Source organism: Eulemur rufifrons, chromosome 3, assembly GCF_041146395.1.
Source record: "Eulemur rufifrons isolate Redbay chromosome 3, OSU_ERuf_1, whole genome shotgun sequence".
Classification (NCBI taxonomy): Eukaryota; Metazoa; Chordata; class Mammalia; order Primates; family Lemuridae; genus Eulemur; species Eulemur rufifrons.
Window position 1 is genome coordinate 8909074 of NC_090985.1, and position 26202 is coordinate 8935275.

General features: G+C 38.7%; 1 protein-coding gene across 1 annotated transcript in view; it reads right to left on the reverse strand.

Moving 5' to 3' along the window:
• The window catches only part of AGBL1 (AGBL carboxypeptidase 1), a 439634-nt gene that overhangs the window by 302967 nt on the left and 110465 nt on the right, over positions 1–26202 (reverse strand). The window contains 1 exon segment of the mRNA XM_069465752.1: positions 16773–16926. Within this exon segment, the coding sequence (XP_069321853.1) occupies positions 16773–16926 (154 nt within the window).

Sequence of the window (26202 nt, forward strand, 5' to 3'; positions counted from 1 at the left end):
TAACTGGAAGTCAATAATTCATAAACAATAATGTATTATTAATCAATTATTGGGGTCTCAACAACATTTAATGAGATTAAGCTGATTGCCAGGCTGAACTGTTGGATACATATTGATTTAATCAGAGTGCTTAATTAAACTTTGTAAGCTGCCCACCAAATCATTACATCACAGCTTCCTTCAAAGGAGGACAGTTTCTATTTGCTTTTCTCTTCCTTGTGAACTAGAAATTGTTATTGATAGAAAAGAAATTAAGATAAGGATTCTCGCTGTTCATAACAACTTAAGAAATTGCCATGCCATCTGGCTGCATTTCTTTTCAATCATAAGGAATAAATGTTGTTTGCAGAAGTATACTTAGAGTGCAATTTGGTATGTAGGAATTCTGTGTTTTTTCCAAAGTGTTCAGAATCTTAGTAAACAAGGCTACATTATACACTTAAACAAAGAAGATAGTAGATTACAACCCTCCATTTTAAAGACTGAGAAACTGAGCCTCAAAGAAATTTAAAAAGCCCTGCAAAACATTGACATAAACCATGATTCAAATATAGGTGTCCCCCACCCCTTTCCCAGCCTAAATTTTTCTCAAAACCTCAAATTAAGCTTTAATCTGCTGAAAACCAGACAAGCATACTCATCTTACTCTATGAATTTTCAACAGTATCTTCCAGAAGCTGAAAGCTGCTTCCCCAGCAGCTGAAAGTTTTCAGAATCACTCATCATTTACAATGATGCATAAATCCTCGTCTTTTGACGTGCAGGTCCTCCTTTCACTTGTCATGTTGCTAATGATGGGAGTTATTTTTGTTGAACATTGAACAAAATGTTTTTTTGCTCGGTGTTTCAGCCTGATGATCCCGCCTGAGGGGAGACAGTGACAGCTCTGTTGAAGCTTCCCGGGGTACAGAGAGCCCTGCTGGTCCTTCTAATTAGGGCTTTACTCTGTCAGTTTCATGAATAGCCACTTCCTAACGGGATGTGCATCACTACATGTTGAGAATGCCCTTGCCCTCTAAAATTCTGGGATGTCAAAATCCACAGCTGCCACCTGGACTCGATGCTCAATGAGCCACAGAAAATCAGCTGCAGGAAAGCTACACGCAGGACACTGGGGTAACACCAATTCCCTCTGAGCAGTGGCATGCAAGCTCTTAATGTGATCATCTGTTGTCAGGGAAAGGCAACACTGCACGTATTAGCTTGGGGGGTGAACTCGATCACTCGATCATTACCAAGGTGGCTTATGGACATACATTCTAATTATCACATTTTGGGCAGTTAATTTGCCCAATGACTCAGATCCTAACCTGTGTTCCTGAATCTCTCTTGCAAGGGAAATCAGTAGAGTGAGCTCCCAGCTATGGCCTCAAGAGGCTCCTGTTTACAAAAGCCAAACAACTTCCTATCTACAACTTTGTTTGGGAGAATGGCAGTAGCAAACCACCGAGAACGAATTAGAAATTGCCATATTATTTGCATCCGTTTTCCTCCATTAAATCCAATCACTGCTTTCAAGAAGAAAAGAGAAGTGTTAGTACAATACAATCTCAGCATTCTGTAATCAGGCTTGCAGTGTGACTGTATGTGTTTTGTTTTGGGGTGGGAGGAAGTCTCTGCAGCCGTATCACTCATCACTCACCTCTAACAGAGTGGAATGAAGGATCCCACTAGGTCATGATCATTCATTATGGAAAAATAGCTAGGATCCATCTCTAGGTTCTACTGCATTATTCTATCCTGGTTTTTTGAATTCACAGGAAACATTGACAAGCTATGCTGAGAATCATTCACTGTCCCAATTACCGTAAGTACACCTGCCCTGCAAGTTGCAATTTAGAAACTCCACGTTGGGACCAAGAGAATCTCCACCAGCTGCAAGGGAACAAGTTCCTTCCACAGCTGGAGGTACCTCAAGAAAGCCTCATAGAGCAGAAAACCGGGTGGAATGGATTAAATGACTTTTCTTTTTGAGGTTTCTGGTGTTGATGTTGGACACAGGTGACCAAAACCAGACAGAGAACGTGCCTCTGGGTAAATCAGTCATCTTACAGGAAAAAAAAAAAAAAAACACTCTTCTGCTAATATTTATAATGTCAAAGAAAATTCAGGCAGAAAGCCCCAGAAAAAACTAGTCCTTGGTTGGAATCTTAATTCAGAAATTCCAAAATATTTCTTCACTAAAATTCTTACTATCTGCTAAGGAAAAAAATTATTCTAAGAATCATAAAAGAAAGGGTATTTTTTTCAGCAGGAATAAAGTCAATTGCAAATATAGAATAGCAGATATACTATTTCAAATTACAAGCAAACTTTCAAATTCATACCATTCATTATAGTAAACAAAAAATTGACTGTCATTTTCCTTTCTAATGGACAGAAGTAGCCTATAAAATGGAAATATCAAGGGGTAAGAATCTCCATTTCTTGCAGAATAATAGACTAAAAACTTTCAATAATCCTCCAAATAAAATAAAAAAAAAATAAAATATTTTTTCAAAAATCATTTTTAATGCATTGCTGAATTGGTCTGAAAGAATAAATCTGTAGGTGCCAAAAACAAAGTGAAACCAAAGAAACCTTGGAAGATAAGCAAACATCAAAGTATGTTTTTCCCCCTAAGGGTTCCAGCCAAGCCCTGGAGACCTTGAGCTTCCACTTTGAAGGCTGCAAGGGACACAGGGAACCAGTACGGAAGAATGGAGCCCACCCATAACAGGGCATCCAGCAGGAAACCCTTGCCTAAAGCTGAGACCCCAAAGGTCTTCACTCTCAATTCACAGAAGAGGAGAGCAAGAACAATGTTTATCTCAAATTTTCCCTAGGAATTTACAATGATAAGCAAATCCTCACATACATTTGAATTTATGATCCATATGAGGTCTCAAAAATCCAAAGTAGAGATTATGATTATCCTAATTTTCTAGATTTCTCAAGTGACTAACAGAAACAAATACATCAAAAAAATAAAATAAAAAGAAAGAAAGAAAAGAAAAAGAAACAAACGCAAATGCTTTTGACAGGCTCGCCATTCAGCCCCAGGCTCCAGGCCAGCTCTCATGGCCCCATGCTCCAGTGAACCCAGGATCCAGGCCTGTCTCAGTAGACCCAGTCCCTGTGGACCCAGCCTCCAAGCCAGTCCCCTGAGATTTAGGTGACAGGTCCACCCCAGGGGACCTCTGCATCAGCCTGGCCCCTGTAGACCCAGGATCCAGGCCTGCTCCAACAGACCCTAGCTTCAAGTTCACCCCAGTGAATCCAGACTATATCCACTCGCCTGCTGACCCAGGCATCAGACACCTGCCCAAGGACTACAACAGGAAGTCTGCCTGTGTATCATGCCAGGTGGCCCACCAAGAATCTCTGGATCAATGAAATTAAGAGTTTATTTTTCAAAAAGGTAAACAGAACTGACAAACCTTTACCTAAAGTAAGAAAAGAGGAGAGAAGATTCAGATAAAATGATAAATGAAACAAGAGGCGTAACAACTGATACTATGGAAATACAAAGTATCATAAGAGACTACTATGCCAACAAATTGGATAATCTAAAATAAATGGATAAATTCCTAGAAATATGCAACCTACCAAGACTGAATAATGAAGAAATAGAAAATCTAAACAGATTAACAACAAGTGAGGAAATTAAATAGGTAATCAAAAACTCCCAACAAAGAAAAGTTCAGGACCTGATGGCTTCACTGGTGAATTCTACCAAATATTTAGAGAGTAATTCTAGTCCTTCTCAAACTCTTCCAAACAATTGAAGAGGAGGGAACACTTCCTAGTTAATTTCATAAGGCCAGCATTATCCTAATACTAAAGCCAGACAAGGACACTACAAGGAAAGACTATCACAGATCAATATCCTTGATGAACATAGATGCAAAAATTCTCAAGAAAATACTAGCAAACAAAATTCAAGAGCACATTAAAAGGATCACACACCACGATCATGTGGGATTTATTCCTAGGCTGCAAGGATGGCTCAACATAAGCAAATGTCCTACAATAGATGTGTTACATGACATTAACAGACTGAAGGGTAAAAATTATGCGATCATTACAATGTGATCACTGTAGAAAAAGCATTTGACAAAATTCACCATTCTTTCATGATAAAAACTCTCAACAAACTCAGTATATATAAAATGTTTTGCAACATAATAAAGGTCAATATGACAAGCCCACAGCTAACTACATACTTATACATGAAAAGCTAAAAGCTTTTTCTCCACGATCAGGAACAACACAAAAATGCCCACTCACAACTTTGATTTAATATAGTACTGGAGGTTCTAACCAGAACAATTAGACAAGAAAAAGAAATAAAACACATTAAAATCGAAAAGGAAAAAGTAAAACTGTTTCTGCAGATGACGTGATCTTATATATAGAAAACCCTAAGGACTCCACCTCCCAAAAAATTAAAATTAATAAACCAATTCAGTAAAGTTGCTGAATATAAAATTAACATACAAAAATCAGTAGCATTTCTCCACTAACAATGAACTATTTGAAAACAAATCAAGAAAACAATGTCATTTACCATAAAGTCAAAAAATACTTAAAAATAAATTTAACCAAGGAGGTGAAAGATCTGTGCACTGAAAACTATTGATAAAATAAATTGAAGAAGACACAAATAAATGAAAAGGTATCCCATGTTCATGGATTTTAAAATTTAATATCATTAAAATGTTCATACAATCCAAAGCAATTTACAGATTCAATGCAGTCCTTATCAAAATTCCAATGACATTTTTGAAAGAAATAGAAAAAAACAATCCTAAAATTTATATGAAACCACAAAAGACCCAAAATACCCAAAGCAATCTTGAGCAAAAAGAAAAAGCTGGAGGCATCACACTACCTGATTTCAAGATATACTACAAATCTATAGCAATCAAAACAGCATGGTTCTGGCATAAAAACAGACTTACAGACCAATGAAACAGAAGAGAGAGCCCATAAAAAATCCATGCATTTATGGCCAACTGATTTTTGACAAAGGTGCCAAGAACACGCCATAGGGAAAGGACAGCTCTTCAAGAAATAAAGTTGAGAAAACTAGATATCTACATGCAGCAGAATGAAAATTGGGCCTTTATCTCACACCAGACACAAAAATCAGTTCAAAATAAATCAAAGACTTAAACCTAAGACCTAAAACCTTAAAACTCCAAGAAGAAATACCATAGACTGTGTGGCTTAAACCCAAAAATTTATTTTCTCAGTTCTAGAGGCTGGAAGTCTGAGATCAGTGTACCAGCATGGTTGGGTTTTGGTAAAGGCTCTCTATCTGGCTTACTGATAAACCACCTTCTCTCTGTCCTCACATGGCAGAGAAAGAGGAAGTGATCTTTCTGGTGTCTCTTCTTATAGGACACCAATCCTATCAGGGCCACACCCTTATGACCTCATTTGACCTTAATTACTTCCTTACTCCAGACACAATCACACTGAGGGTTAGGGCTTCAACTTATGAATGGGAAGGGGGGTGGGGAGAATCAATGTAAATTCATACATAGGATTATTACAGAACAATAAAAAAGGAATGATTCAAATGCCAACTCAAACATGTCAACATGGTTCAATCTCAAAACTATGTTTAACAAAATAAGCACTCTCTCTCTCACACACACACACACACACACACACACACACACACAGAGTATGTTTCTGCTTATGTAAAGACCCAAATAGGCAAACTCAACAGTAGGTTGTCAGAGATATGTAAATATGATTTAAAAATATAAAGAAAAGCTAAAGATCATTTAACACAGAATTCAGGATGGTAGTTATTCTGAGGCAGTAAGTGAAAGCCATCGGGAACACTGTTATTGGGGGCTAAAATATGGGTAATGGTGTATTTCTTAAATACACAGATGCCCATTTTCTTGTTGTTCCTTAATCTAGACCTATATGTTATATGAATTCTAAGTATTAAATTAAAAATAAAGCTCTGTTTAAAGAAGACCTAAATTCTGATTTCTACCTCCACATTTAATAGCTATGCAACCTTATATGAGTCACGTTTTTGCTCACAGGGTCTCACTTTCATCATCTGTAAAATGGGAAATTTTTCCCCTAACACACTACTCTCACAGTCTAAAAGAAGAATTGTTACATTAAACTCAATGAAAATAAATCAAAAAGTTAAAAAATTTAAAAAGAAGTGACAAACTAGAAGAAAACATCCTGTGTTTAGAGCAATGATCAATAATCAAAAATATTTGCTAAATGATTCAGTGTTTAACAAAGAATATTCCTAATACACAAAGAGCTCCTTATAAATCATTTAGAGAAAGACAATCATCTACTCATGTCATAGACAAATTAGAAAAATGATTTTAAATAAGCAATTTAAAAGGAAGAAATATAAATAACAAACATTTTAAAATATGGACCACCTAAGTCATGCCCAAAGAATTTGAAATTAAAATAACACTGAAATGGTGGGGTATTTAGGAGAGGGGAGTTAAAATTTTTAAAAACTAATAAGTATAAAAATGTAGAAGACAAATAAATCCATTACTGATCTAGCCGTGGAGGAAAACAATCTCCTGTACTCTTTGTAGGGGTGTAAAGGGGTAGCTCAGAATTTGGTGAGCTTTCAACTCTCAGAATTCATAGGGAAAAGATTTGGACTTCCACAGGAAGTAATTGTCAGAAAGGCTAATTTAAGTCCATTTTACCTAAATTTCAAGGCTCTATAAAAGGAGTTCACATGTTTGTGTGTGAGTGAGTTGTGTAGCATTTGTATACCAAAGGGTAATCATAAAACTATCAGCAGCAATTGTTTGAGGAGGAACAAGGACTTATTTTCACATTTTTTACTCTATGCATTTTTTAAACAAGAATGACATGTTGGCACTTTGTAGTTCAATTTTTTAATTTTAGATATGAAATATAAATATAGTTGGAGACACTCAGGAAATAATATAACAGACATTCATCTTTAAAAGTTGTTAACATTTTGCCATAGTTTCTTTAGAACTCTTTTTCTTTAAGAAATACAAACTCCCCAGTAGATTTCAAACCCATTTCCCTTTGCCTTTCTGCTTCCTCCTTTCTCAGATGAAGTCACTATCCTGAATTTGGTATGCTGGCTGTTTTTCTGTATGTTTTTCTACTTTTTCTGCACAGGTAAATATCCATGAACAATTAATGATATTGTTTTGTTACCTGAAAACCATATATTATAATGGGAATTTTAATAATGAACTCATGGTCATGTTGTGAGGCTTCTGTGACTACATACATGTATCAGAGCATCATCTGGCCAGCACAGCCATGTGTTCATAGGCATGGAAGATAAACGAGGAGTTTGGGTTAGGTTTTTGTGCCTTACGTGCAGGCACCCTGAGACAGAAAAGCATCTAGATCATGGAGGCATGGGTTTGCCATCTGGTCCCTGGCCAGCCTGTGAAGGAACAGCTGTTCTCAGTGGAACCTTGGGGACACCCATACTGCTTGGGGTGATGTGGATGTGTGGCACAGTTTTGAAGAACACTATTCCCCTATCTTTCCATGGAATCCAGAGACTCTCTGAAAACCCAACAATGACAGTGGCAAAGGTCCTTTTCACAGCTGCAAGGACAACTACCAAGAGAAGTCCAAACATCGGGGGAGGAATAGGGTGGCCCATACGTGAAGACTGTGGCCAAGGGCTGCTTTATAAGCACATTGGTGTTTACCTTGGAAACCCAAAAAAATATCGAGGAAAGAGGCACCTTTTCAAGAGAGGATAAAGGTCCTGCATTATGGTGTGGGACCAAGAATAGGTGTAGGGATTTCATCTGTTTGTTCAATAAATATTTATTGTGCACCTGCTTTGTACAAAGATTGTGTTAGGTCCCTAAAGTTACAATGGTGAATAAATACAGCATGCAGCCTGCGCATTCATGGAACTCAGTCTTAAGGGCAAGGAAGAAAAGATAAAAAGGTCAAGCTACAGAGAGATTCTAGGTGAGGAAACAACATTAGATATGGTGATCCAGGAAAGCCTCCTTGACCTGAGCTGGCAGAATATATGACAAGAAGAAAATAACCACACAAAGCTATGGAAGAAAAGTGTTGGACTGAGAGAGAACAGCAAATACAGAGACCTAGGGGAAGAGGTAAGGTTGTTATGTTCAAAAAACAGAAAGAGGTAGGATGGTTGAAGGGTATTGAGTGACAGAGGGGTAAGATACGGGCAGAAAAGGCACGTAGAGTAGTCTTGTTGAGGCCGTACAATTTAGAGTTTACTAAAGTTATAAGTGTTATTAATGTTAACATGACTGCACGGTACCTAACACAATGGAGAAGCCTAGAACATATTACTTGTATTATAAACAATTACTGTTATGCATGGATAATTGTATCTTAAAGTATTTTCCTTCATCACTGCACAGCTGAAAGAGTAGAGTACAGGAGTTAGGGTCATGGGGTTTAGGATTCAGACAATTTGGGTATAAATCCACACTCTAGCTCTTATTTATTATACAACTTTATCAGGGCCTCAATTTCATCATCTAAATATGAAGATAATAAATGTAAATTTTTTCTTACTGCACAGGGCTGTTGTGTGGAACAATTATTCATATGTAAATATTTTGTAAACAGCTAATTACTTTAAAATATGTAAATAATCATATCACATGAATAAATTTATAGACTAGAATGTTCTGGGATTGATTCTGATGAAATATATTACATGTTTCTGCTACAATAACTGCATATAGTCAATTCTAGTATTCTTGCTAATTGAGAAAATTGTTCAGGTAATGCAAAATTTGTTTTATTTTCCTCTGAAATAGATTATATTTTATAGCATTTTGGCTTTATAATTATGTTTAGCTTGAGTTCTTATATAATTTGCAGGCCTCTGAAAATGTATATTTCCAAAACTGAACTCATTATCCCTCCACAACAGTCTTACTCTCTTTCTCATATATTTCTTTGTTGGCATTAAACTATCCACCCACCAATGAAAGTATAATAGGAAATATTCCAACTCCTTACCCTCCATCCCTACTCTCAACCAATCACCAAGACGTCTCATTTCTTAGACACGGCTCCTAAGTGCATACCCTTCCCTTCAATTTCCCTAGACTTATCTTCCTTTGAAACCTCATCACCCATATAGATGACCACCCATTGCTACTGTTTCTTAAACACACACTATGTGGTAGGTACTATTCTTAGTTCTTTACAAACTTCAGATCGCTGCATGAAAAAGTAGATGGAGAAACTACAGTATAAGATGTTTAAGCATCTTTTCCAAGGTCATAAAGTTAATAAATAGCAGAGCCAAGTCTCAAACCCCAGAGAGTCTGAATCTAGGGTCTAAATGCTTATGAGTTCCTCCATCCTGGACTCCACGTCACTACCACTCTCCTCACTCCAGACTTTGCTCCGTGTTACTGCCACAAAACCTTCCTCCAAAACAGGTCTGATCTTGTCATTACTCTGCTTTTAATAACGTTCTATTGGCTCATCACTGCCAACAAGAGAAACTTCCTAACATGAAAAAGAAGGCCATTTTTCATTTAGCCCAACTTACTTTTCTCACTTTATCTTCTGTCCCCATAGTCAATCTACCATCCTGTAGTCCTGGCACTCTGAGATTTTCACAGTACCATTTCCAAGCCTTCTTGCCTCCGCAACGCAATTTTTCTACTTGAACAAACGCACTGCCTCCATTTCTCTCCGTATAGAAGTCTGACTCCAAGAATGCAGGTCAAAGGGCATTTGCAGTGATGGTTCTATCATTCATAAAACAGACATGATAATCATTTTTTTCTTTCATTTTCCTTAATTCAAAAGGCAGCTATGAGACCCAAATGATATTACACACAACTCTGTAAGGGTAAAATACTTACATGATAGGATGTAAGTCAAGCTATTAAACTACCTGTAAGATTTTACAATCTTTCCCACCCCCTCCCACCATCCTTGGTAGGAGGAAGGATCCTTGGCTCTCCTTTTATTGGAGTCACAAGGCCAAACTGGGAAGCAGAAAGAAGATATCCAACCAGTCTAAATGCCATAGAGTTTTGAGGGTTTGTGTTAAGAGAGGGTAGCGTTTCTGTGAGTTACTATATGCATGCAGATCAATGACTGTGAGAAAGAGAAGGAAAAAGAAATTTAAGATGGTTTGGATATGTTTTATATATTCTCCTTTCAGGTCTTCTCAAGAAAGATTTGATTTGTTCTTCAAATAGTTTTTGGATTCTCAACTAAGGTTTCCTTGAAAGCAAAGCTGTGTCGATGTAAGACCACCACATAAGTGGGGCTTATACCATTGACCCTTGTGGGTATAAGTCCCACTTTTATTTTACCATGCAAATAACTTCTCTCTTCTCTGTGCCTCCCATGAACTTAGTTTAGTTCCTGTTCTACTACAACTTGCTGTATTATAATGACCTGTTTACACGACTTTCACACACACGCACATTCCCTATAGATTGTGAGTGCCTCAATGACAAAGATAAAACAATATTTATCTTTGTATTTCTAATATCTGCCATGGTTCCTAGCCCTGGTTGCCTGAAGAGATGGAAATCCCAAGGCAAGAAAAGGGCACAGTTCAGTTTCTCTAATTCTAACTCCTTTTATTAAAGATTTCCATGGAGAGAAGTCATTATGCTCTTGTAGTTAATTTTTTTAGCTCTAATATTTGTCAGAAGTAGCACTGTACAGAAAAAAAAAAAAAATACTTAGCCAGGAGACAAGAGGCTGTGGTCTAAAGCTACCTCTGCCACCAACTAGCCAGGTTACCTAGATGGGTCAGTTCATGTCCCCTACCAGCAATTGAGAAATATGGACTCTATAGTCTTCACGGATTGTTAATCTCCAAAATTCAGTGATCCCATATAATACTTGGTCCCACATGCCTCTGGGAAGTAAAACCATAGAAATTTCCAGAATGAGAGGCTTTCGCTCCACTTGAGTTTCTGTTTTACTTGGACCAACCACTGTTGTCACTTCTATCTCTCCCCACGGAAAGCTCCCTTCTTCATACCTGATCAGGAGTCTCAAAAAGAGACAAAGGCCAGAGAGAATGGAAAATGATTTGCAAAGAAGCCAAAAGGGGAATTCTGTAACTGTGTATTTTTCCACTCTGTTCTAATTTAAAACCACTTACAAGTGACAACTCCCAACCCCAAGGCAGGTGCCTGTGGTAGCTCATTACACCCTCGGGACCCCATGTAAATCTTTTTTCTGAGAACAGCTATTGTCTTCCAAGGAAAAGCTTTTAGCATAATGGCAGGCTGAATAGAACATTGCTTTTGTAAGAACGTTTTTAAGAAAAAGAAAAAGAGAAAGGTATTCTTTAACAACTGCAAATGCAACCTCCTGCCGCCCTCCCCCCCACTTCAGCCCCCCTGGAAAGAACAGTGTGTGAGCCTTAGGAGACTGTGGCAGGGGAGTGAGCTATTTCACCTCCAGGGACTAGAAAGGTTACAGCTCTGCTCTTTTAGGTTATAATAAATGCAGGGTGGAGGTATCTCAGATTGCAAAAATAGCTGATCCACCCCTTCCCATCCACCTTTGTTGTTTCCTGGCTTCTCACCAGTCAGTGAGTCAGTCAGTGACTATTCACTTGGAGAATAAGCGTTTCTAATAAGAGAATGACATTTTCCCTCAGTAAATTCCCACAATTGGTTCCACCTCTCAAATCACTCACGAGGACAGTCAACACAAAGTTGTCACGCAGGATCTGAACATATAGATGTCCAATTTGGCAATAAACCTCCTAAGAAAAATAAAGCATCCATCAGAGATGTAGCTCCCTAAACTAAAATGGGACCCAACCCTCTCTTGGCTATTATGGTAATTTAGAATACGAAGTTATGGGGGAAACGTAGAGAAAATGGAAAGTTAATAAAATGATGGTGGTCTTCAGTAAGCGGTGTGATTTGACTGTGTGCGTTTTCAGATAATTTTCCAGTAAGAGCAAAGCCTGAAGGGCGTGGGGGATACCTGGGAATGTGTTCAGAGAGTTGCCACCTGCAAAATGGAGATAAAGACAAGTGTAGGGAGGCCTGATTGTCATCAGTAAGAGTAATTCCACGCAAAGGCAGCACATTCTGTGTGAGAAGAAACAGAAAGCAGGCATGGTTTGAGAAATGGCTGAGTCTCCTCTGAAAGGAGAACCACTCTCCTCTCCAGGTTTAGATAAATAATGACCCCCAAACTGTTTACTCTCTATTGCTCTCTAATTCTGCTTAAACTCAGCATCTTCTCGCAGTTCAAATGCAAGAAAGCAGACACCACACCACCTACCTACCCACACCCACACGTACACACATCCCATTCCTGAAGAGTACGCACACTAAAGAGAGATACCTTCTCAACTCTACCTGGAAGTTGCACATTCAAAGGATCTGCTAATCAAAGGACCTATTAACATATAATGTGTTAAAGGATTTAACTAGGCTAACGGTAATTATACCAGAACACCATTAACCAATGGAGAATAGTGAGGATTGAACCTTGACCTTTTTTCTTCTGTCCAAATCCCTTTGTAAGAGTCCTGGTAAGTCATACCTGCAAGATAAAATCTCATTTAACAGGTTTTTATTAACCCTGTATAATATGGCTTACTTTCCAACCAGATTCCGGCATAGCATCACATGACAGGCAAAATACCCCCTTATCTTAATTAAGTCAAGCATTTCTTTCTACTGACTCCAGGTCTTTAGACAAAGCTTAATTCTTTCAATCAACCATCAACCAAAGAATCCCTAAAACCCACCTATGACTTGTAAGCCCCCACTTCAACATGTCCTGCCTTTTCTGGCAGAACCAATGTACACCTTCCCTGTATTGATTTATGGTTTTACCTGTAATTTCTGTCTCCATGAATGTATAAAACCAAACTATAATCTGGCTGCCTCTGGCACATTTTCTCAAGACCTCCTGAGATCATGTTCCCCAGGCCACAGATGCACATATTTGGCTTAGAATAAACCTCTTCAAGTTATTATACAGAGTTTGATTTTTTGTTCCATTGACACTAGTCTCGGAAGGCAATGGAAACAATTTCCTAGGTTGACTTTGTCCACCAAGCCTATTCACAAACCTGCTCATTGGGTGTCTTCTGTTCCAACCTATTAGAGCCTTTGTTTCATTCTCTGGATTCTATTCACTCCTCCTCACTCACTCCCTGCTATGCAAACCCCAGATGTCCTGGGCTCCTTTGACATCCTGAATCCTACTAGTTAGGAAGGTCTGGGACTTCCTGATTTCCCAATGCCTCATCCATCACTAAGGGACTCTGAAGCTAGAATGGCTCCTTCTGTAACAATTCCCTTCAATCAACGATATCCCTGCAAGCCCATCTCTTCCATAATAGCTTCAGTGACAATCTCTCAGGGCACTTCCTTGTTCACTGTCCTACTGAAAACAGCAGAGAGTGACTTCACTCTTGAAGGCATGCCAGCATTTTGGTTCTGAGGGCTCCAATCCCAAAGTGTAAATATGAGTCTTCTTTATTGGGAGCGTTGTGAAAAGGTACTGTCCTTAATTCTCCAAAGTGCAATAAAGATTACAGCTGGCAAATCTGATGACTACTGAACTGAAAATATATTTATCAAGAAAGTAAAGCTAAATGTTTCCAGGAAAATAACTTTCTTAAAAGAAAATACTTTTGAAAAATAAATCAAATGAAATAAATGCTTCTAGGGGACTCTCTGGAGCCCAGACCCTTGGACAAACTAAAAATAATCAATAATTTGTCCTCAACAATCTCCAGGTCTGGGACTTTAGACAAGACCACAAGGGGAACCAGCCTTGAGAGGGGAGTTCCCTGGGGGTTCCATAGCCATGCTCTTATTTCTTGGGTTTCTAAAATAAGACTAACATAATCATCCTGTGCAGTGGAAAGAAAGTCTTTCAGTGCACAAATACATCCTTATGAGGGGTGAGTGGCAGCCACTGAAGCAGAAACTAGCCAGATCGCAGCTGAATACAATCCCACACTGAAGGTGACCTAGTCCCTGGGAGGAAGGAGGCAGATAAAACAACTTAATCTCACCTGGAGGGAGGACTGAAGGCAGGAGAATCTTGAGCTCCTTGTTCATTTGCTCTTTTCTCCTCCTAAATCAATAAGTCACATTCTGTGGTTCAAAGGAAGTTAAGTGGTTTCATTTCTGATTTACAGGCATGGTTAATTGCAGTTTTGAGGGTAGGTGGTATTTATATTGTCTTCTTTTTTCTTTTAGAAACACAGCAATGGCACATGTTCTTACATACACTGCAACTAGCCTGTGCATTATTTATTATATAGCTCGGCTGAGACTGTGCCTCCTGTACAGCTCAAGTCATGCAATTCCAGCTCTGTGCAGGGGTCTGAGGAGTCTAAGGAAAGGCCTTTGAATCAAAAGAATCTCTCTCCCTTCCTGCTACAGTGCCTGAAACATTCACCATGAAAATGTTTCCATTGGGTTAGAAAAAGAAAACAAAATTCATTGTGAGCAGGAGGAGAGTAATACATTCATCTGTGGTCAATTTAGCATGAGTTGTTAAATTTGGTACTAGTTTTTAATAATTTGAGGACGTAGGACAGGGAAGAGAGAAAGTTCTGGCTCCCAGAGTGAAACCAGAATATCAATGCTGAACAGGTGCTATGATGATGGAGCCAGCACATTTGTTGTTTACATGGACCCTGGAATCAGAATAACAAGGTTGGAAATCTGGCACCACCACTGGTCATGGTATTTAACCTCCCAGAGCCCCACTTATCCTATCTGTAAAAGGGGGGGGGAGGTCCTGAAAGTAATCCTCATGATGAAAGATACCACTCTGCTATATAATCCATACAAATCAGATTTTCATTGAGCAGGAAAAATAGGTTGGAATTCTTCCTGCACAATTTGGAAAGACAGGATGGTAGTATGGGAAGGGCAACAGCCTTTGCCACTTTTTAGCTATCACTTTTCAGATCACTCCCAGGACTGGCTACAAAACTTGCAGGGTCCAGTGCAAAATGAAAATGTGGAGCCTCTTGTTCAAGACTTTTTAAAAAATAATTTAAAGATGGTGACAGAGAGCATTAAAGAAAGTGCATGGTCCTTCTAAGCAGGGGACCTATGCAACTGTACAGGTGACATGCCTATGAAGACAGCCCTAATTAGTCTTTTTGCCTAGGTCACAGTCCTGGTTTCCTCAGGCTCTAGCTCAGTGATTGTTACTTGCAAGCCGCAAAAAGAAAACAAATAGCATTCATCTGACCATCACAAGAACCCTCCCTATTTCTGCCCACAATACCTCTCGAGACAAACAACAGCCCACATACTAGCATGTGCTTAAGAGAAAAAAACTGGAATGATACATGAGAGTATACAATTGTTATAACTAATCTTACAGAACAAGCAGAAATCACCCTCTTTTGATTCATACAAGGGTATACTAAGAGCTCTTCTCTCTCTTTTTAACTGAGCTACTTCTTAGAATGCCAAATTTTGTAGGGGCTTTTGCTATGTTTCAAGTCTTCTTAAAGTAAGAATAATCTCTGTAGTTATAATTTTAACAAAAGCACCAATGTCAGCACAAACAAAAATGCAAAAACAGAGGCACCTTAATGTCATAGTGACACATTGGGGCTCCACTTAGCTCCTTTTTAGAAACAGAACCTGAAAAACAGACTTACACACACCTGCTTTCTTAAATAAACAATCGTTCAGGGAAGGTTGCCCTGGAAAGATTATTGTCTCTAGCTTCCAAGCACTGCTTATCTGCCCAGTGGAGGACTCTGTGACTATTACAGAAATTGCTCTTAAATGCATAAAAAACATAAAAGAATTTTTTGGAAGATCCCTTATTATTCATTAAAGCATTTTAGGGCCGCATTAATTCAGATGGGATAATCAGTTGTTGATTAGCCAGGTTATTAAGCATTCATTGTCAGATGCTGAGGGGGTGTGAGAAATTACATTTTCTATCCACCAAAGAGTCACCTGAATGAGGTCAGCACTTCATCAGCTAAGGCTGTATCTTCTAGGGAAAAATTATCTGGGTCTCCATTCTTTTCTTTCATCTCCCAAACTTCTCTATATCATAAAACATTCCTTATTCTATTTGTTTTCTCTTGCCTAGCTAAGGCCTGAAGCTGTCAAAATCCATTTTCAAAAGCTAGTTGGTAACTGGTCAGTCACACTTATGCACTTAATCTCAGGACTCTATCATTAAAAAGACATGTGGGCTGGGTGTGTGTGTGTGTGTGTGTGTGTGTGTGTGCGCGCGCGCGCGCGCGCAGGCATGGATTTGGCTTTGGTTTTATTTCACAGTTCTTATCTAGATAGAGCCTCCTCTACACCCTCAGCCTTTCAGATCCAGGTGGCATTCAGGTTGTCAAGGAGATGCTTCAGCCAGGGCTCAGAGACTCAACTTCCTTCCTTTCCAAACCTTGACTGAGAGTAGCATAGCAGCAGTGAGCACAGTGAGAAAAGTTCCTGGGTTAGAAGCTGGAAAATGTGATTCAGACCCTGATTCTGTTTTGGGAGAGGAAGTGACCATGCCTAGCAAACTGCTCTCTATTCCAGCAAGTCATTTCATCTCCCTGACAGTTTGCAATTTATTTTCTCTCCCTCTAACAACAGAAAAACATTTATATTTACCCTTTGTATCACATCTAGAAGAATTGGGGGTGTATTTCTATAAAGGCAGACAAGTCCCCACCCTTTGGGGGGCTTCTGGTCCAAAAGGGACAGAATGCTTCCAACACTATAGAGGCCACCCTTAATCAAATATTCCAAGAAGAGGGTCCGCGTTGTACTCACGGAACTGCTCTAGATGGTCAGTGCTGCTGGACTCAGGCATGGCTGTGATGGTTACCAATGGACACAGGTTTCCACCCAACGTCTGGCAGAGAACCTCCTGCCGGAAGTAGACCTGCTTGGGGTTGACGCTTTTTTCCAGGATGTCAAGGTGAGTCTGGAGCAGAAATAAAGCAGGTGTGTGTATTATTAATATTTTTTTGTCATAAATAATAAAAAAAACAGATTACATTCATATAACTCCTTACAGTTTAGAAGTATTTTTGTTAACATAATCTGCCCTATATACATTAGGCATTGAATGATTAAAAGGGGGCTACCCCTGCTATGTAGGAGAAGTTCAGTGAGGCTAATCAGGAAGCACCATTTCTGTACGTTTCGGTGTAATAGAAGAGCTGTTTTCCAGTTGCACTGAAAGCAAGAGGACAGGGGCAGGAAGCACTCTTCCTTCACTGTGGCACGTGAAGGATGTGGATACCACGGAGACAGGGCACACCCAGAGCTCTGGGGAGCGTGAGAAAGAAAACGTCAGCAGCACACACTATCACAGGACCAAGCAAAAAAGGAGAGTTGTGACTGTATTAGAAGAGGATAGCAAACAGTTGATCCAGAAGGATTGCTAAGCTAAAAGAACAAGCAATTAGTAGGAATTGATTTTTCTTACCATAACTCCCCATCTAAATACTCATTTAAATACAGAATAAAACAAAAATGAAACAACCATTAAAACTAGGATGCCTGGTTAACAACTTTTAAGACTTCTCAAGAAATTTTCACTAATAAAAACAGTGGAATTAATTATAAAGAGGCTAAGAGCCTTCCCCCCCCCCCACCCACCCTGACAGCAGAGGCTTCAGTAACCAGAGAGGGGACAGCTGTCCCTCCTCAGCACAAGAACTTCACTGGGCAGGAATTATCTTCCCCACTGAAGATCTAAAATTTTCACCACAATCAAGTAGGTGTTAACAGGACTGATGAGAAACTACCCGCCTTGTTTCCTAACAAAAAAACAAGCCTGCTAGATAAATGAAACAAACAAAAACACGTGAATCTTATGAGAATATTTATAAAATATTCATAAATATACAAAATACATGAAAAGGGGACTAGTGCCCTCAAAAGGTAGAGGGAGTATTTACACCTGGAAAGGATTTACTACAGATGTGGTAGGCAGAATAGTGGCCCCAAAGATGTCCACATTCTCACCCTCAGAACCTGTGATAGGTTGCTTAGCACGGTGAAAAGGACTTTGCAGACATGTTCAAGGTCTCCCTGAGAAGGGGAGATTATCCTGAATTATCCAGTTGGGACCAATCCAATCACAAGCAATTAAAAGCAGAGAACCTTTCCTGGCAGAAGAGAACTACTGCAGGCAGCATAAGAGTGTCAGCCTGACTTTGCTGGCTTTGAATGTGGAGGGAGGCACCACCAGCCAAGGAATGCAGGTGGCCTCTAGAAACCAGAAAAGGTAAAAAATAAAAATAAAAAAAGAGTGTTCCCCCTGCCCCACCCCCCACCCCAGCCTCCAAAAGAAACAAAAAACACAGCCCAAACACCTTGGTCTTTACCCAATGAGACTCGTGTCAAACTTCTAGAAAACAAAAAAAAATTTATTCTTGACGTCACTAGATTTGTGATAATTTGTTACAGCAGCAATAGATAAATAATAAAACAGAAAACAAGAATTTCCTAAACTTGGCCGGGCGTGGTGGCTCACGCCTGTAATCCTAGCACTCTGGGAGGCCGAGGTGGGCGGATCGCTGGAGGTCAGGAGTTCGAGACCAGCCTGAGCAAGAGCGAGACCCCATCTCTACAAAAAATAGAAAGAAATGATCTGGACAGCTAAAATTATATATAGAGAAAAAAATTAGCCGGGCATGGTGGCGCATGCCTGTAGTCCCAGCTACTCGGGAGGCTGAGGCAGAAGGATTGCTTGAGCCCGGGAGTTTGAGGTTGCTGTGAGCTAGGCTGACGCCACGGCACTCTAGCCTGGGGAACACAGCGAGACTCTGTCTCAAAAAAAAAAAAAAGAAAAAAGAATTTCCTAAACTCAGTAAAAATCTTAGCATCTGAATACAAAAAGATTAAACCTTTTGGTACTCTACTGAGATAGCTGAGTTGCAAGGAGAATTAAAAAGTGCCAAAGAAAGAAAAGATTGCCAGATGATTCTGTGGCCTTTCCTCTAGCCTCAGGGACATCTGAAAATTGGAACCTGCATCATTAAACCCTCCTTACAACCGAGAACCAAAACCATCCACCCTCACACAGCTTACTGTCTACATTAACATGACTTTACTATTTCCCCACTTTCATCAGCATAACTTTACTAATCCAGGAAACTCTCACCCAGGAAAATAGAAATTAAAAATAAATTTATTGTTCATTCCAGGAATATCTCATCAACTCTTTAATAAAAAGCATCAACCAACCTTTGATCCAAGAGTCTTTGAACTCCTCTCCTCAAAATCCTTGCCTTACAGTGTCTGCCAGTCTTAACTCATTACATAATGATCTTTACCCAGTCCCAATCAAGACCCCACATTAAAATACTTGCCTTTAAACCAGGATTTGAAGCCTCAATAAATATCCTCACTTTGCCCTTTACTCTTTGAGACACTATGAAGATTCTGTCCCGTTCTTTCTTCCTTGTCATGTATAGTTGTTTCTTATTGTTATTATATCAAATTAGCACAAATTTTGTAGGTTAAGAAAACAAAAGTTTTGCAATTTTGCAGTTCTGAGGGTCAGTAGTTCAAAATAGGTCTCACGAGGCAAAGCTCAAGGTGTGGTAAAGCTGAGTTCCTTCTGGAGGCTCTAGAGGAGAATTTGTTTCTTGAAGTCCAGCTTCTAGAATTCACCAGCATTCCTTGGCTTGGGGTGCCTCCCTCCACCTTCAAAGCCAGAAATTGCATCGCCCCAGCCTCTGCTTCCATCACGTCACTTCTCTTTCTCTGGCTCTGACTCTCTTCTCTCGGTCTTTCCCTTATAAGGACCCTTGTGATTACAACGGGCCCAACCTGATAATCCAGGAGAATCTCCTCATCACAAAATCCCTGATCACATCTGCAAAGCCCCTTTACCAGGTAAAGGAAGATCTTCACAGGTGCCAGGGATTAGGATGTGGACCTCTTTGGAGGGCTATCATTCTGCCTACCACACCAACGTGAGCAATAAACTCAACTCTGTCTTAGAAACAGGTTGTTCTGGTATATTTGAGAAAGCCAGCATTTGACACAGTACTAAGTAAAGGAATTGTAAGAAGCATATCTATCCCAGATTAAAGATAAATGAGAATTCAGCTGAGGCCCATGTACCCGACCAAACCTTTGCAATTCATGGTTACAATTGTTCATCAAGTAATGAGCGTCAGGTATTGACAAGATGCACCTGCACTGGAGACTGGGAGGTAGTCACATGACCCCTGAGGAGGGAAGGTGACTAATTAATTGTACATACACAAGCACACACACAACAGAGGGGCTAGGCATCTAGCTAAGTATGAAAGTTGAGGAAGCCCACAGCTGAAGGCTTTCCCAGGCTGAGATGGTCCAGGCCCACTCAACCTGATCTCTCATGATCACACAATTCCATAGTGAGGAGTGACTGGGACTCCAAAGATACTCACTAAGCCCTTTCCATGCATGCCATGTTGTTTGTCTTCTCTACACCCTTTGTTAAGTATGAATAATTTGATTCTGGGTAAAGCCTAGTCTTGTGTGTTTCATTGCCAATCTAAGCCCAACACCGCTGCTCTCCTAGGTGAGTAGAATGAAGCTTTCACCCTACATTAAGATTAATTTTAAAAGTGTGTGTGTGTGTGTGTGTGTATGTAAATAAACCTATTGTACATATGTCTATACACAAAAAATCATTCTTGGCTCTTACTTCCTTCTGCAACACTAGATGCCAGAGGAAACTGCATAGAGTTTGAAAGTAGAAAGGATTGTAATCTAATAAACCTCTATCCAGCCAAACTTTTGCTCATGAACAAATGTAGCATACATGCTCAGAAATGCAAGAGTTCAGAAAGCATATCACCTTATCTTTATTGAAAATAATGACTTGAAGACATACTTCAATTGTCCCAAAATGAAACTAAAAAAAAAATAAAAGGACTATTATAAAGTCCAGTTATACAAGGCTTAAGTCTGAATAACCATTGAAAATATGGTTACTACATAATAAAAGCATAAAAATAATTCTTCAGGGAGAAAATACACATTATCAAACTTTGATGTCATTACCAGTCTCTAAAATGAAATTAAAGAGAGATGTGTGATGGAGGAATAAAGTGAAATAAAATATTAACGAAATAAAATATATTTAATTCTTGAAAATGAAAAGGCAGGACTTAGTATTATGCCAAATGCTGGCTCCCTGGCATATCACCAGAACAACCTGTTTCTAAGACAGAGTTTATTGCTCCCGTTGGTGTGGTAGAGGCAGAATAATAGCCCTCCAAAGAGGTCCACATCCTAATCCCTGGAACCCATGAAGATCTTACGTGGCCTGGTAAAGGGACTTTGCAGATGTGATCAGAGATTTTGCGATGGGGAGATTCTCCTGGATTATCAGGTTGGTCCTCGTGTAATCACAAAGGTCCTTATAAGGGAAAGACCGAGAGAAAAGTGTCAGAGTCAGAGAAAGAGAAGTGACGTGATGGAAGCAGAGGCTGGGGCGATGCAATTTCTGGCTTCGAAGGTGGAGGGAGGCACCAGCAGCCAGGGAATACAGGGACCTGTGTTCACATTCTGGCTGTGGATTCTGGGAAAGTTACAGAAATTCTGTGCTATACTTCTTTGTGACTCAGTTTTCTCATCTTTAAAATGTGTATAAACATACCATTACCTACCTCATGCAGTGGTAGTTATAGTTACATAACATATGTGAAGAGCATTTGTCATGTAGGAAACTATCAATGTTAGCTATTATTGTTGATGGAGAAATGTAAGTTCAAATATGATATTTTTAAAAACTAAAAGCATTACTAGAATTATAAACTGAGGGGGAAAAAAATCAAAGGAAACATGGTACACATTGCATAAGAAAAAGAAGGAAAAAAAACCAGAAATGAAGCATGGAAAATACCATAAAATCAAAATGATAGAGTAACAGCAAAAGCTGTTGTAAATAAAAACAGGTAATCAGCCTTATGAAACGACAAAGGCTTTCAGATTACTTTTTAAAATCCCACGATACATTGTATATAATAGGTACTTTCAAAGAGAGAGAAAAAGAAAAAAAAAAGATGTGTATGAGAAATAGTCCTAAATTGTCTTATTTTGTTTGCCTTTACGCAAACATTTTAAAGGAGAAATATTGAAACTAAAAGGATAAGCAAACATAAATTAAAGTAGGTATGGCAATAGTAATATACGGCAAAGTCATATTCAAGATCAAGTGCATTAAATGGGATTTTAAAATCTTATTTTGATAAAGGGCACAATTCACAATGAACATATAAAACTCATAAATCTTGAGAATCAAATAATATGAGATTGAAATATATAACACAAAAACGGCAGAAAGAGAAAAAAAATGTACTAGGAGTGGGAGACTTTAAGACAGCACCTCAGTCCTGAATAAATCAAGTGCACAAAAATAATGATATAGAGCATTTGAACAGTATTGTTTTTTGTAGATATATGTCAAACTTTACAGAGAACCACCTTTCATTTTTTTCTCAAACATCCACAGAACTATAACAATAATTAATCATATAGAGAGCTATCAAAAAGTCACTAAAATTTTCCAAAAAAAAAAAGCACAAACCACCTTTTCTGGCAACCCTTACATGAAATTAGACTTAACTAAAAATGGTTTTCAAAACAGCAAAAATAATACAACCATTAGGGACTAGAAAACATCCTCTTAAAAGAAGCTTACCAAAGAAATTCATAGGTTAAAAAATCCATATTAAATTACTAACTAAAGCCCTGATATAAGACATAGATACCTAGGAATCCCAGGAGAGAGAGCACAGAAAGAATAGGAATGGAACTGTCCCCATTAGAATGTCAGCCATGTGTCTCAGTCATCCTGGAGAAGGAAAATTACAGCACCACAGTTAAGAGGATATGGATAGTGCTAGATTTAGATTACACTCTCTGTGGTCATGAGCAAATTCTTTTTAGCACTTTCATAAACATTTGGGTGAAGGCTGCTCTCAGTATTATTATTGAAATCTGAACTGAGTGGACCCCACTTCAGAATTACTAACAAGATTCCAAAGCTCCAAAACTAGGAAAGGAAATTTTGCTGCAGCATTTCCTAAAGTGTATTCTGTAGGATGTTAATAAGCACTGGGGTGTGAACAGAGAAGTGGAGGAGGCAGGAAATTCATAGCCAAAGCACTTGGAAAATGGTGAGGTAAATAAAATGAAAATATTTTATTGGCTGCAGGACTTCTCAGATTCTTTAATATTTCAATATGCATTGAGAACTCTTGGAAGAAAAACTAGCACAAGTGCTTCATAAATTTATATGACCATTAAACTCTTTTTATCTAAAGATCTCAAGAGGCTAGAGTGTTAGAGAATATGCTTTGGGAAACACTGTCTTGCTGAATTGTTTCTATGAGCTTTGTCTTCTTTTTTTTTCATCAAAGCTATTAGTTTCACATTTTATTATGTCCACAAGGGTCCTTATGAAGAGGGGCAAGTGGTGGTTGTGGAGAGCATTCTCAGAATGAATCCTTCCCAACAAGAGCCCAGAAATAAACTTATATACCTATAGTCAATTGTTTTTTTACAAAGATGCCGCAAACACACAATGGAGAAAGGACAGTCTCTTCAATAAAGGGTGTTAGGAAAACTGAATATCCATATACAGAAGAATGAGAATGGACCCTTATTTCACCCCTTATACAAGAATCAACTCAAAATGGATTAAAATCTTAAACATAAGGCCTGAAACTGTAAAGCTACAAGAAGAAAACGAGGGAAAAATCTTCATGACATTGGTCTGGGCAGTGATTTCTTGGCTATGACCCCATAGCACAGGCAAAGAAAGCAACAATAGACAAATGAGATTTCATCAAACTAAAAACCTTCTGCACAATGGTAGTAATTAATAGAGCAAAGAGACAACCCAAAGATTTGGAGAAAACATTTGCAAATTATACATCAGATAATGGGCCTAGTGCTCAAAATATACAAAGAACACAAACTACCCAATAATAAGAAAACAAATAACCCTATTAAAAAGTAGGCAAAGGACCTGAATAGACATTTCTCAAAAGAAGACATACAAACGGCCAACAGATACATGAAAAAGTGCTCAACGTCTCTAATAATCAGAGAAATGCAAATTAAAACCATAAAGAAATATCGCCTCATATGTGTTAGCTTGGCTACTATCAAAAAGATAAAAGATAAAAAATGTGGTGAGGATTTGGAGAAAAGGGAGCCCTCCACATTGTTGGTAGGAATGTAAATTAGTGCAGCCATTTTGGAAAACACTAGGGAGGCTCCTCAAAAGTCTAAAAATAGAATTACCATAGAATCCAGCCATCCCACTTCTAGGTATACACCCAAAAAAACTGAAATCAGTATGTCAAAGAGATGTCTGCTCACCCATGTTCATTGCAGCATTATTCACAATAGCCAAGATATAGAAACAACCATGGAAGTCCCCATCAATGGATGAATACATTTTAAAAAGTGGTATGCATACACAATGGAGTACTATGCAGCCTTTAAAAAGCAGGAAATTCTGCTATTTGCAACAATGTGGATGAGCCTAGAGGATATATTCCAAGTAAAATAATCCAGGCACAGAGAGAGAAATACCATATGATCTCACTTATATATGGCAGCTGAAAAAGTCAAACTCATAGAAGTAGAGAATGGTGGTCACCAAAGGCCAGCAGCAGGGTGAGGGTTGGACAGGGAAAGGGGAGACATTGGTCAAAGGGTACAAAGTTTCAACTAGACAGAAGGAATGAGCTCTAGTGATTTATTACATAGCATGGTAACTATAACTAATAATAATATATTACATATTTTAAAATAGCCAAAAGAATTGATTTACAGTGTTGTCAACACAAAGAAATGATATGTATGTGAGGTAACAGATATGTTAACTAGCCTAATTTGATGATTCAACAATGTACACATGTATTACAACATCACATTGTACCCCATAAATATATACAAGTATTATTTGTCAATTAAGAATAAAATAAAACCGTTAAAAATAAATTAAAATTAAATAAATGTTATCTGTAAAAAAAAAAAAGAAAGAAAGAAAGAAAAAAGGGGAAAAGGAACTAATAAATAATAAATTTTAAAAAAGGAAAAGCAGTGACCATCATTCTGTGATGTTACAAATAGACAACAGCTCTTTGGTGCCTGATACCAAACTTTAAAAAAATAATAAAATCTGGACTTTATAAATCAGACATGTGAAAGCGGGTTTGTTTATAGAAAGCATCAAGCACAGTTAGCTCTGAGAGAAAAAAGTCAAAGAAGCTTCATGGGGCCCATGAACATTGCTGTTGCTGCCCAACCAGGTTCATTTGTCTGCTGCCCAAGAAGAGCCAATATGATGAACCAGCCAGTTTTACAGCAAAGAAAGAGTCTTTATTCCACATAGCGCTAAAAGGGGAGACGGGAGAAATTTCTCAAATCTGTCTCCCTGAAGATTTGGGAGTCAGGGTTTTTAAGGATAGTTTAACAGGGAGGAGATTAGGTAACTAGGTTCGTTAATTAGGGAAGAAATATAGGGGTGTGGAAATCATCTTCCTGTGTTGCTCCAGTCCCTGGGGTCACAATTCCAGCTGAGTCAGCTTCTTGGACTGGACCGCTGGTCTGGGTGGGCCAATCGACCCCCTGGAATGGGGGGCCTGGAAGATACCTTGAAAACTACCTTTAGGTTCCGAAAAGGTGATGTTATCTACGGAGAAGGTTAAGAATCTTTATGGACACAGCTGCATGGCTCCAGAGTGGCAATTACAGAGGGATGGTTACTAATTATTGGCATTATTTTTAGCGAGGCCCTCACCACAGTTCTCGCCTTGCACCCCGTTATCGAAGGGCGCTTTCATTGTCCTTCAAAACAGTGCTCCCTAGCGGCAAATGTGGGAGAAAACAAAGCTTGAAAGTTTTCTTCTCCTATGAGTTCTCTCTTAATTTTGTATTATAATTACATTTTTCATGATTAATAACAATACATACAACTGAACAAATGCCCAATGTTCTTTTAGCTTAAGCTCATTTTCCATAAATTTCTGCAATTTTTCCCATATCCATCTCTCTGCGCCCTTTGATGAAATCTCTCTTTCTCATTGGATTTGCCACCAAAGGTACGGCAACTCTATATAACACTTCCACCTTTAGGGGATTATTTTGGCTTCAGTCATACAGAAGACTGCTAGCAGTAAACCAATTATAAACTTCTGTTGGATTTCCTTTTGCAAAACTGGCCTTGTCT